Here is a 13,035-nt window from a genome sequence, read left to right as displayed (position 1 = left end):
GTGGCCTATAGACAGAGAAGGTGTAGTATAGTTAGGTCCTGTATTCAACTCCCTGCACCCAAAGAAAAGAAATCTAAAATTCAGGCTTATAACTGTAGTAACTAGGTCTTATTAAACATTTAAAATCTTTACAAAGATGACTAAATGTGGCTATCGAATTCATGAGCGTGGGAGATCTTTCCATCTTCTGATATCTTCAATTTCTTTGAAGTTTTAAAGAAACTTGGTTAGTTACTCCAAGATATTTTATCATTTGAGGCTATTGTGAAAGGTGTTGTTTCCCTGATGTCTTTTTCAGACTTTGTCATGTGTATATAGGAAGGCTACTTATTTTGTGAATTAATTTTGTATCCAGCCTCTTTGCTGGAAGGGTTTCTCACCTGCAGGAGTTTCTTGGTGGATGCTTTCAGGTCACTTATGTACACTATCATATCATCTGCAAATAAAGGGACTTTGACTTTTTCCTTTCCAACTTGTATCTCCTTGATCTTTTTCAGTTGTCTTATTGCTCTAGCTAAAACCTTCAAGCACTGTGTTGAATAGATATGGAGAGAGTGGGCAACCCTGCCTTGTTCCTAATTTTAGAGGAACTACTTTGAGTCTCTCTTCATTTAAATGATACTGGCTGTGGGCTTGCTGTAAACTGCCTTTATTATGTTGAGTGGTTTCCCTTGTATCCATAGTTTCTCTAGGACTTTTTTCATGAAGGAGGTTTGGATTTTTTTCAAAGGCCTTTCCACCATCTAAAGAGATACTCTTGTGTTTTTTTTTATCTATCAATCTGTTTATGTGGTGGATTACATTTATCATTTATGTATTTACATTTATCATTTATTACATTTATACATTTATGTGTGTTGAATCATCCCTGAATTTGGGGGATGGCGTTTACTTAATTATAGTGAATTTTCTTTTTGATGTGTTCTTGGATTCAGTTTGCAAGTGTTTTATTGAGTATTTTTCCATGTATGTTCTTAAGGGTAATTGCTAATTCTTCCTTTGTTGGATCTTTATGTGTCTTTTCCATCATGGTAATTGTAGCCTCATATAATGAATTAGGCAATATCCCTTCTGTTTCTATTTTGTAGAATAATTTGAGAAGTATTGGCATTAAGACTTGTTTAAAAGTCTGGTAGAATTCTGCACCAAAACTAATTGGCCCTGGGCTTTTGTTTTGTTTTGTTTTGTTTGGAGACTTTTAATGACTGCTTCTATTTCAGTAGTGATTATAAGTCTGTTTCAATTGATTATCAGATTTTTATTTAACTTTGGTAAGTGGTACCTATTGAGAAAATTATCTATTTCTTTTAGATCTTCCAATTTGGTGAGTACAGATTTTTATAGTATGCTTTTATGATTCTCTAGATTTCCTTGATGTCTGCTATCATGTCTCATTCCACTTCTAATTTTGTTAGTTTGGATTTATCATCTTCTTTTAGTTAATTAGATAAGGATTTGTCTTTTTAATCTTTTTAATTTTCTCAAGGAACCAACTCTTTGTTTCATTGATCATTTTAATTGTTTTTGTTTATATTCTTTTTGTTTATATTTTATGATTTCAGCCATGAGTTTGATTATTTATTGCTGCCTACTCTTTTGTGTATGATTTCTTTTTTTGTTTGTTTGTTTGTTTTGATTTTCTTTTTTTGTTCTAGAGTTTTGAGGTATGCTGTTAAGTTGCTGGTATGAGATCTCTTCAATTTTTTATGTAGGCACATAATGCTATGAACTTGCTCTTTAGACTGCTTTCATTGTGTCCCTTAAGTTTGGATATGCTGTGTATTCATTTTCATTAAACTCTAGAAAGTCTTTGATTTCTTTCTTAATTTGTCTGGACACATTTTTCGTTGAGTAGAGAGTTGTTGCGTTTCTATGACTTTGTAAGCTCTCTGTTGTTTCTGTTGTTAAAATCCAGCTTTAATCTGTGGTGGTCAGATAGGATGCAGGCTGCTTTTTCAATTTTTTTGTATCTGTTGAGACTTTGTGTCTGAGTCAGTTTTGGAGACAGTTCCATGAGGTGCCAAGAAGAAGGTGTATTCTTTTGTGTTTGGGTGAAATGTTCTGTAAATATCTGTTAGGTCCATTTTGTTTATAACTTCAGCTAGCTCCAGTATTTCTCTGTTTAGTTTTTGTCTGCTTGATCTGTCCATTGGTGAGAGTTTGGTACTGAAGTTTCCCACTATCAGAGTGTGAGTGTCAATATGTGATTTAAATTGTACAAATGTTTCTTTTATAAACTTCAGTGCTCTTGTATTTGGAGCACAGATGTTAAAAATTGCGACGTGAAGTTATAAAATGAAATCCGCTTGGTGGATTTTTTCTTTGATGAGTATGTACTGTCCTTCACTATCTCTTCGGATTAGTTTTTGTTTGAAGCCTATTTTGTCATATTAAAGTGGCCACACCAGTTTGTTTTGTAGGTGGCGGTGGTGGTGGTGTATGTGTGCTCACCCTCCTTTACTTTGTCTAGAAATTGAGGGGAATGGTTTTTAATAAGGCAGTCTGAGTCCATGACAGGCTTCAAAAGTGGCCTCAGACCAAACAGGCATGATGTTCTATTTATCAGAAAACAAAACTACAGTCCATGGAAACAAGGTATAATAGCTCAACAACCTCCCGGAAAATCAGAAACAATAATTTAGTAACCACCTTGAAAAATCCCCAAGCACTTGATCAATCAAATTAAAGGTTAGATAGAAAGGCTTTGTTTAGCTAGTCATAATGGTACTGTTACCTGGGCACTTTCTGTTAGCACTCTTTGTTACCTGGTCACACCTTGTCACCTGGTTACTCCACCAAGTCCCCCAACTGCAAAACCAAAAAGACACCTCCCCCCATTCCCTAGATCAGTGAAAAGATTACCTAATCACGCTAGGAAAATCCCCTAACTGTCTTTACATTGAGCCTCAATTCTAGGTTGTCATTTCATGGAATGATGGCCAAGCATGCTGGCAATTCCTGCAGAATAAACGCTCCTTGCTTTTGCATACTACCCGAGTCTAAAGTCTTCTTTCAGCCATTCCTGGACCTAAGCGTATTTATTTCCTGTGTTTTCTTGGATGTAGTTAACCTCTTTGGGTTGGAGTTCACCTTCTAGTACTTTGTGGGGAGCTGGATTTGTAAACAGATGTTGCTTAAATTTGGTTTTATCATGGGATGTCTTATTGTCTCCATTTATGGTGAATAAAAGTTTTGCTGGTATAGTAGTCTGGGCTGGCATTTGTGGTCTCTAAAGTCTGCAGCACATCTGTCTAGGCCCTTCTGGCTTTTAGGGTCTCCATTGAGAAGTCAGGTATAATTCTAATAGATCGGCTTTTTCCTCTGCAGCTTTTTTTTTTTTTTTTTAATGGTTTTGTTTGGTTTTGTGACAGGGATTCTCTGTAGTCCTGGCTGCCCTGGAAGTTGCTCTATAGACAAGGCAGGCCATGAACTCACAGAGATCCACCTACCTCTGCCTCCCTAGTTCTGGGATTAAAGGTGTGTACGATCACGGCCCAGCCCATAGTCACAAGTTTTATCAAGGGTCTTGGCTTGATAAATACACTTTTCTATTACTATAAAAAAATGTAATGTTCAGTTTTGGGGTGTTTATTTTTATTTTTGTTGTTATATAATATTAGGCTTTCTTGCAGTTTTAATATTCTCTATTATTTCTGTACATTTAGTGTTTTGATTTTTATGTGCTAAGGGGACTTTCTTTTCTGGTTCAGTCTGTTTAGTGTTCTGTATGCTTTTTGTACTTTGATAGGCCTCTTCTTTACATTAGGAAAATTCTTCTATCATTTTGTTGAAAACATTTTCTGTGCCTTTGACCTGTATTTTTTCTCCTTCCTCTGTTCTTATTGTTCTTAGATTTGGTCTCTTCCTAGTATCCCAGATTTCCTGGATGTTTTGAACCAGGAGTTTTGTAGATTTAACATTTTCTTTGACCAACTTATCCATTTCTCCTACCGTGTCTCCAGTGTCTGAGATTCTCTTTTCCATCTCTTGAATTCTGTTGGTGAAGCTTGCCTCTGCCTTATTGTTCAAGTTCCTGCATTTTTCAGTTTAAGGTGTCCCTCAGTTTGGGTTTTCTTTTCAGGTCTTGAATATTTTTATTATTTCTTTCCACTGTTTCTTTGTGTTTTCATAGATTTCCTTAAGGGATTTATTCCTTTTCTCTTTAAGGACCTCTATCATAATGCTCATAGGCTGGTTTAAGGTCTTTAGTTTGTGCTCCAGCTAGGCTGGAATATTCAGGGCCTGCTGTGGTTCTAATGAAGACATAGTGCCTGGCTCTCATTGATTGTTTTTACACTAGCCTTCAGGCATCTGGGATGGGAAAGACTGTAATTCTGGGTGTCCCCGCCCCACTCCCTCCCCGGTTTTAGGAATGTTGGCAGCTGTGTATTGCCTGTAGGAAAAGTCTTGTGGGATCCTGATAGAAGTGGGAATTGGGGGTTCCAGTAAAATGTATTTCTGGGTAGTGGCTGACAAGAATGGGGAAGGGCTGGGCGTGGAGAGGCTTAGAAAAGCAGGGTGTTCCACTGGGTTCTGCTTAGTGTCTTGGAAATGGGGGCAGAGAGTGAAGAGAGGCCACAGTAAAAGGGCTGCTCCAGAGCTGAGGCTGCGGCTGGGGACTGCACTTGGAGGAAGGGAGTTATAGGTGAAGGTCTGTAGCTACCGTATTTGCTTCCCTGGCATGAGTGGGTGAGTTCCCAGGGAGTGTGTGCTAGTGAAAGGGTGAGCTGGGGAAGAAGGTTTGGTGGGGGAAGTCTCCAAGATTCCCTCGCGATGGGTGCAGAAGAGAAAGGGAGGCTGCAGCCCGGGGTGAGACTGAGGGGTTCGATTTGGAGGAGTGGAGGGAGCCTACCTGGTTTACTGCCCAGTGTGGCCTGCGGGTTCCGGAGCTCGCGAAGCGCAAAGCGGGCGGGATAGGTCTAGGCAAGGAATGGGGGAAGGGAGGCTAGGAGGGGAAGACCTGTGGGATCCACCAGAGAGGGTGGTGGGAGCCGCTGCAGGTGGGGATGAAACTAGGGATTGGACTGGAGGAATGAAGGAGGTCGCCTACCTGTCGGGGAGGGCCTGATGGGGGCTGGGGGCTGCTTCCCTGGCTGGAGTCCGATGGAGCTTTTAAAAACGCTGCTCTACTGTGGAGAGGTGAACTTCCAGCACTGTTGGTTATTTCCCACGAGCCTCAGTTCTTCACCTATAGCAAACGCCAGGCAGCATCCTCCCCCACAGGACTGCCAAGGGGCCACGGGAGCGAAACTGTGCACCTTGGAGCTTAGAAGCACTTACCCAAACCTGATCGATCATTTGGGTCATAGGACTCTAAAGGCTGTTAAGTTACGGCTCTCTCCTCTAATAACCCCCAAACCTCTTTTTTCTTTTTTTTAAGTGAGCCAAAGTTTTGCTAGTGGTGAAAGAACTCGAGGTGATTCCTGTGTCTCTAAGAGACTCAGGAGTGCCACCTCCCCTCGCCCTCACCACGGTCACCCCGCCTGTCTTAGCTCTGGGCAGCCCCCGGCGGGGTCTGTGCGGGGGGAGATGCGGAGGAGGGGCAGTCCGGAGCCGGGACCCTGGCCTATCGCAGTGTGCGAGCTCCGGGTGTCCAGGGGGCGGGAGAGAGGGGGGAGGGCGGCGCCCAGTGAAAGGCGCCTTGATGCTGCGGGCGGCCGAGCCCGGCCAGACGCCGACCGGGGCCCGGCTCCCGCGGACCACCCACCTCCCGCTCCGCGCTCCGCCGCCGCCGCGCACCATGCTCCCCGCGGGCCGCGCCGCCTCCCGGCCGCGGCTGCTCGGCCTCTCCCTTGGGCTGCTGCTGCTGCTGCTGCCCGCGCCGTCCAGCGCCTCTGAGAACCCCAAGGTGAAGCAGAAAGCGCTGATCCGGCAGAGGGAGGTGGTGGATCTGGTGAGTGCCGGAGGAGCGGACCCGGCCACGCAGGCCGGGGAGGGCGTCCAGGCAGCTGTTGGTGGTGCTGACGGGAGGGTGCGCGCAGGGCAGCGTGCTGCGGGTCCGGAGAGCCTCGGCGTCCAGCCTGAGTGTGTGCGGGGAAGGCCCGGGGCACGCCTGAAGTGGAGTTCTCGCAACGCCACGGGAGACCGTAACGCGAGGTCATCGCATAGGCGCGACGACGCGGTCGGGTGGGGTGTCCCGAGTCCATGCAGTCTCCCAGAAATTCTGGCCTCGGCGGACGCCACCCTTGGCAGAAGTGGGGAACGTGGCGGCTGCAGCTGGAGTAGACCGAGGCGCTTGGTTGATTTCAAAAGCAGGCCCGAGGAAGACCCTAGACCAGCTGGTCTTCTGGGCCTGGGCCACGGCTCTGCCACGTGTCCTTTGTTGGGACTGGTGGCCACGTTTGCTTCGAGGAAAGACTAACAACCCCCACAAAGCATTTGTCCAGCTTCTCGTAACCTGAGGATTAGGAGTCACTTTGGGTCATCTTCCTGGGGAGTAGGAACTACAATTTACTCCTTGGAGACCACAGCTTGGGCCAGGACTGGCTCAGAGGGCTTGAAGCTGGGAGGGAAAAGTGAAGGGCCCCAGTAGCAGACCTCCCAAGGACCCAGTTTTGCATGTTCTGTTTAAAGCAGATGTGCAGTCCGATCGATCTTCAGCCTGTGACGAGCTGTGAACACTAACGCCGCTCAGGGGAAAGAAAGCGCTTCCAGGAAAGCAAAGATCCCAAGCTAATCTGTGGGAAAGCCTGTTTGCGTAAAACCTCTCCCTCTAAAAGTCAACAAACCTAGTGGAGGGCAGAGAGTTTTTCTGCCCCATGCAAGAGCCAGCCACTGGTAGATCTGTAGTCCTTGCACATCAGAACTTCAGGCCTTGAATCCACATGGCTGTGAGGCGTTGCTGGGCACTAATGAAGAGGATTACTAATTTTTAAAAAGGATTTTAGTTTCTTAGGCTGTCATTCTAAGCTGAGCTAATAAACCAAGCTCCTTACAACGAATTCTAAATTGGAGTCAAAAGCACTGGGGGGAAAATCCCTGCTGTTTCACAGAGCGGTGGTGGGGTTTTGGGTTTTTTTGTTTTTGTTGTTTTCTGCTGGTGTATAATCTTACTCCGCAAAAGCACACTATGTTGGAGCTACAGTTCTATTTTAAGTATCTAAGTTGTTTCAAAATTGTGCCTCATGAATGTCGCGCATGTGCGGTTTGCATTTTATGAGTGTGTAGTTAAGATACATAAAACAGACGTTTTCCCCATAAAGCTAGTATTTTCCCTCTAACGATTTTACAGTACCTGTGGTTTCCCACAACTCTAACCCAACTTGGAAAAGCATACTGTGCAGCCAGGTTCAGGTGCATCCTACAGATTGGATTTGGTCTTGGTGACAGAAAAAGTCCACACAGTCACTTAGGAAGTTTTCCACAGATTCTACAAAGCAACTTTGTATAGGCGCTTTCAAAGCATTCCTTTCACGCTGCCACTGACTTCTGCCCCCTGGTGGCCAATAAGAGAAATGGGGAGTTGGGAGAGGAAATTTTATTTTCTTTGTTGACTTACTGACGTTATCTATTGGGATTAGCATTTTAAATCGCGAAAACACAAGCTTATTCTATGTAACATATTGACTGAAAGGAATTTAACAATATCAGATAACACTAGAGAAATTTACATCAATAAGTGAAATGTTAAAGTAAAAAATTTAACTGGAATGTATTGCGTTTTGCAAGTTCTAGTTAAAGGACACCCTGTTTCCATGAGAACTAATTCAAGGGTAGGCACGTGAATTGACAAAGCTCAAAATATCACCACTGTAGGTCAATGGTAGAACACTTGCCTAATGTGCATGAGGTTCTGAGTTCAATCCCCATTACTGTAGTGTGAATAAGCAGGCACACGTGTGCGCGGGTGCATGTGAGTGTGTGTGTGTGTGTGTGTGTGTGTGTGGTTGAGATGTGGTCTCATGTGTCCCATCTGTCCTTAAATTTGCTATGTCAGGAGGATCCTGAACTCTAGACCCTTGGGCCTGTTTCCCAAGAGCAGGAATTCCAGGCATGTGCTACCAAACACTAACTTCAGGACAAGAATGTATACTATTATCCCCATTTTATATGTAAGGAAACAGGCTGAGTAAATGACCTGGTCTCACATATCCAAGAAGGGGTGAGGCTAGTATTTAAAAGAAAAAGAAAATGGCTCTAGAATCCATGCATTTAAATGCTACAACATATAGAAACAAACAATAAAACAGAATTCCAGCACTTACAGAATTCCAGCTTGGTAAATTACTACATACATGTTGAGGACCAGTGGTCCCGTGAAATGGGCCACAGACTCCTCTTGGGAAGACAAGGAGCTGGAATAGTTCTGCACAAACACAGGAGAAGCAGAGCATGTGTCTACCCAACTTACATTGCAATACAAGATAATTATTGCACTAAGGCTTTAGTTCATGGTTATTTCCCTAGCAATTATCTTAAAGAAATCATTCAAAAGAAAAAAAATCTATATGGATAACTATTTTCATTATATTTCTATTTATTTAAAAATAAAAATAAACACACAAAAGCTGAACATTAAAATATTTGTATAGCCAGGCACAGTGGCTCCTACCTGTGATCCCAGCACCAGGGGAGGCAGAGGCAGGCAGATCTCTGTGAGTTCGAGACCAGCCTGGTCTACAAAGTGAATCCAGGACAGCCAAGGCTACACAGAGAAACCCTATCTTGGAAAAAAAAATTATATAGAGGCAAGACCTCTATACAATTGTGGTAGAGCACATTTAATCCCAGAACTCAGGAAGTAGAGGCAGGCAGATCTCTGAGTTCAAAGCCAATCTGGTCTACAAAGCAAGTTCAGGACAGCCAAGGCTACACAGAGAAACCCTGTCTCAAAAAAAAAAAAAAAAGTATAGCAATGTAAAAGTGCATATATGGAATCCTTGATCATATATGGCTTATTGGCCGGGCGGTGGGCGCACGCCTTCAATCCTAGCACCTGGGAGGCAGAGGCAGGCACATCTCTGTGAGTTTGAGGCCAGCCTGATCTAATAGTTCCACGACAGCCAAGGCTACACAGAGAATGTGTTCTCTTACTTACTTATTTTGTCCTGGGGATCAAACCCTGAGCCTTGTGCACGCTAGGCAAGAGCCCCACCACTGAGTGACACCCTGTCCCGTGGACTGAGTTTGCCTCTTCAGTACTGATGCCTTTTCCCTCTTCCTTTGTATATATACTTCCTCTGTAGTATAATGGAATGTGCCTACAAGGACCCGCGGGCGTTCCTGGTCGGGATGGGAGCCCTGGGGCCAATGGCATTCCTGGCACACCTGGGATCCCTGGTCGGGACGGATTCAAAGGAGAGAAGGGGGAGTGCTTACGGGAAAGCTTCGAGGAGTCCTGGACCCCAAACTACAAGCAGTGCTCGTGGAGCTCACTCAACTACGGCATAGATCTTGGGAAAATTGCGGTAAGGAAAGTTGATTTTTGTATGACAGGCTTTTGTTTTGTTTTGTTTTTTTGTTTTGTTTTGTTTTGTTTTGAGACAGAGTTGTTCTGTTTTAGCCTTGGCTGTCCTGGAACTCACTCTGTAGACCAGCCTTGCCTCAAACTCACAGAGATTCCCCGGTCTCTGCCTCTGGAGTGCTGGGATTAAAGGTGTGTGCCACCACAGCCCAGCCCTGTGTGACAGGCTTTTCACATTTTTGGTGACAGAGATCATTTCTCTTTTGTATTTTTTTGTTTTAATACAAAGTGTTTTATTCAGATTCTGCCTGTTATTTAAACATGTGACACTGGTGGACTGCTTTCCCTAGACACCATGAACTATCGAATAAAAACATACCAGATAGGGTACCTCTCTTTGAGTTATTGATCAATGGAGTCTCGCAGACCTTCCCCGATTCCAGACTGTTCCATTGCTCTGGCTTAGCCTCCATAACTTGATGGTTGAAATATCTATTTAAAATGAAAATGTTCAGTTGTTTCCCGTTGTCGCAGGAGTGCACATTCACCAAGATGCGCTCCAACAGTGCTCTGCGAGTTCTGTTCAGCGGCTCCCTTCGGCTGAAATGCAGAAACGCATGCTGTCAGCGCTGGTACTTTACATTTAACGGAGCTGAATGCTCAGGGCCTCTTCCCATTGAAGCCATCATCTATCTGGACCAAGGAAGCCCTGAATTAAATTCAACTATTAATATCCATCGTACTTCCTCTGGTATGTACAACTGTGGCGTTGCGGAATGCGCCACACAGCTGCCTAAGGGCACCTGACTGTTATACACTGACCTGTAGACGCTTATAGTACATGACTCTCCACCCCGGTCTGCAGTTCACAATTCTTGACAGATCTTTTTTCCAAGGGTACACACACTGGGGTGCCATTTCTGACCAGGTGACTCAGAGTCTCAGGTGGAAGCCTCCAGAAACTGCATCTTAAAAACAAAACAAGTAACAACAAAAGCGCTGGTTGTGATGATGTGCCCAAAACTGAAAATCAACGACGAGTTAGACTGGCATACCAGCCAGCGACTCCGAGGAGCAGAGGCTCTGGTTCTGAACCTTGGCTGCACAATGGGCTCGCCTGGGAACCTTGAAAAACAAACGCCTACCCCGGGTGCTGCTCCCCCAGGGAGACTGAGTCAGTGGGGTTTGACTGTCAAAGGTCATTAAGTGTTTGCCTCAAAGTGAGGCTGATGCCAGCCCCACACTTGTCTGCAGTCTGTTGGCTTCAGGACCAAGTGGACATGTTTCTAGGCTCTAAGGGTCCAGGCCTTGGAGCAGTGTCAATATTGCTGGCTTGCATTTTCAGTTAGCATAGTATGGACTGCAGCCTTAATACCAGCCTTAATGAAGTCGTGGTCGCGCTGATTACCTATTCCAGCTTTAGAAGAGGTCTGAACCAGTGGCAGGTCCCCATATTCTGACAGCAGTTGATTTGACAGAGGTTGAGCCAGTGGGGGCAGATAGCTTCAGTTCTGTATTCCGGGGACTCAGTTGGCCTACACTGACGTCACCTACGGGGAAACGTGCCAGGGCACCGGAGCACATGAACCTCAAGTAGGAAAGCTGAACAGCTACTGCACTACTTGTATGCCAAGAATAATTTTCTTTAAGGATCTGCCAGCTCCAGCATCCCTTCTCATTCTGTGTAGACATCAAAGGTAATGCATCTCTCTGCCTGTGTTAGTGGCCGACAGTGAAATCTGTCTTTAGATGTGAGCGAAGAACTTTGGTAAGATGAGCCGCAAGAAGTGTGTTAGTATGTGAGTGTGCCCAGAGGACATGTGAAGGACACAGCATCAAACAAAACAGAACACAAAATAGGGCTTCTTTTAAGTTACAATAATTCTATTAAAGGGTCAGTGAGACGGTTTAGCATAGAAGGTGCTTACCCCCAGATGACCTGGGTTTGGGCCCTGAGACCCACAGGGTGGAGGGAGACCAACTTCTGTAGTAAGTTGTCCTCTAACCTTCACATGTGCACTCGTGCCCACACATACAGCCAGACACTACATAGACACATACATTCTACATACATAGATGCATGTGTGCATACATACACACCTCGATATAATTGTTTTGCAAAAAAAAAAAAAAAAGAATCTGTGTAAAATGGATTCACACGCTGAAAGTCTTATAAGATTAAGCTAGAAGTTCTTGGACTCATATAAATAAGTCATATAAAAGTCCTATCCTGTGTTTAAATAACATCAGATCTAGGGAGCAGTGCTGAAAAGAACTCTCTTTAAAAAGACTTGCATGTGTTGATTCAGGCTCTGGTTCAGGTCTCTTCCAAAGCTGGAAGTGTAGGCTTTCTGTATGCTTGGGTAAATTGTAACTGGTTTTAAGTAATTAAACACACTCTGGGTTGAGAACACTGCCTGGTGAGCTAATGTCTATGTAAACTAAACAAAGAGACCTTTATTATGAAAGCCTCATCGAGGATTTTTCATTAGTTTTACATTAAACAGAATTGTAAACCTTAGTTGCTGAGTGAGTGCAGCATGATGGTTCTGCTTTCTAAAGAGCTGTGATTGGCTCTGTTGCAGTGGAAGGACTCTGCGAAGGGATTGGCGCCGGGCTGGTAGATGTGGCCATCTGGGTGGGCACTTGTTCCGACTACCCCAAAGGAGACGCTTCTACTGGATGGAACTCCGTATCTCGCATCATAATTGAAGAACTACCGAAATAAAGCCTCTGAGGTTTTCACCCCCTACCTCCTTTATTCTAAGAGTCAAGCCTCTGAATGGGTCATTTAAACCACAGTTAAGATGTCACTTTATGTACCTAGCTGAATGAAAAAGCGCAGTTAAATATGTTTACAGACCAAAGTGTGATCTCACACTTTAAAATCTAGAATTATCCATTTTATTTCAACAAAAGGTGGTTTCAGGATTTTTCTCTTCATTGATTACTTTTTTCATGTTTCTTTTCTTTGAATCTATATATTGGAATGTCGTTATGGTCCTTAGTATTTCCAGTCATCAACATTTTAACGCATACAAAAGTTATGTTTTTGTAAGAGTTGTACAGAATTATTTTATATGTATTAAATAAAATGCTTCAAACAACCTTAGTATTCTTGTTTGTTTCTTTGTTTGTTTGTGTAGGCTGAAATTCTTGGCTGTCTGAAATTCGAATTGTAGACCAGGCTATCCTCAAAGTCAGAGATTTGCTTATCTATACCTCCCAAGTGACTGGCAAATTTAGTATTTTTAAACTGAAGATTTTGCCACTGAGCTTCAATTTCCAATAGTTAACATATGAGAAGTTAAACATAAATCTAAATTTTAAGTATTCATTTGACAATTTATGAAAGCTTAGCATATGTATAACATGAGTATGCATCTTGAGGGATATGAGACATAAGGGTATTTACATGTCAGGAATGTAACATTATTTTAGGAATTTTTATTTTAATGTATCAGAAAGTAAAAGCACATGGCTCTGTCCTTACACTGCTTACCGTTTTGTAGAAAGGATAAGATACATGCAAAAATGAGACAGTTGAAGGATGTGGTACAGTGCAGAGTGGAGGTAATTCCTTGAGTCAAGGTGATCAGAGAGCATTCACCAGAGTCAGGGTAAGAGTGAGA

At 43.6% G+C, this 13,035-nt stretch overlaps 1 protein-coding gene across 2 annotated transcripts; it reads left to right on the top strand.

Annotated features, from left to right (window-relative positions):
- Window positions 1-5,623: 5,623 nt before the first annotated feature.
- On the top strand, window positions 5,624-12,510 carry Cthrc1 (collagen triple helix repeat containing 1). Of its 2 annotated transcripts, XM_021658913.2 has the most exons (4): window positions 5,629-5,893; window positions 9,186-9,407; window positions 9,938-10,154; window positions 11,989-12,510. In XM_021658913.2, the coding sequence occupies exons 1-4, from the start codon at window positions 5,645-5,647 to the stop codon at window positions 12,129-12,131; spliced, it is 831 nt and encodes a 276-aa protein (XP_021514588.2). In that variant the 5' UTR covers window positions 5,629-5,644; the 3' UTR covers window positions 12,132-12,510. The 2 variants fall into 2 exon arrangements, with proteins under 2 accessions (XP_060245553.1, XP_021514588.2); XM_060389570.1 differs by lacking the exon at window positions 9,186-9,407 and having other exon boundaries at window positions 5,624-5,893.
- The last annotated feature ends 525 nt before the right edge of the window (window positions 12,511-13,035 follow it).

Source organism: Meriones unguiculatus, chromosome 8 (assembly GCF_030254825.1).
Source record: "Meriones unguiculatus strain TT.TT164.6M chromosome 8, Bangor_MerUng_6.1, whole genome shotgun sequence".
Lineage (NCBI taxonomy): Eukaryota > Metazoa > Chordata > Mammalia > Rodentia > Muridae > Meriones > Meriones unguiculatus.
The sequence above is the reverse complement of the archived record's forward strand: the minus strand, read 5'-3'. Positions and strand labels throughout refer to the sequence as shown.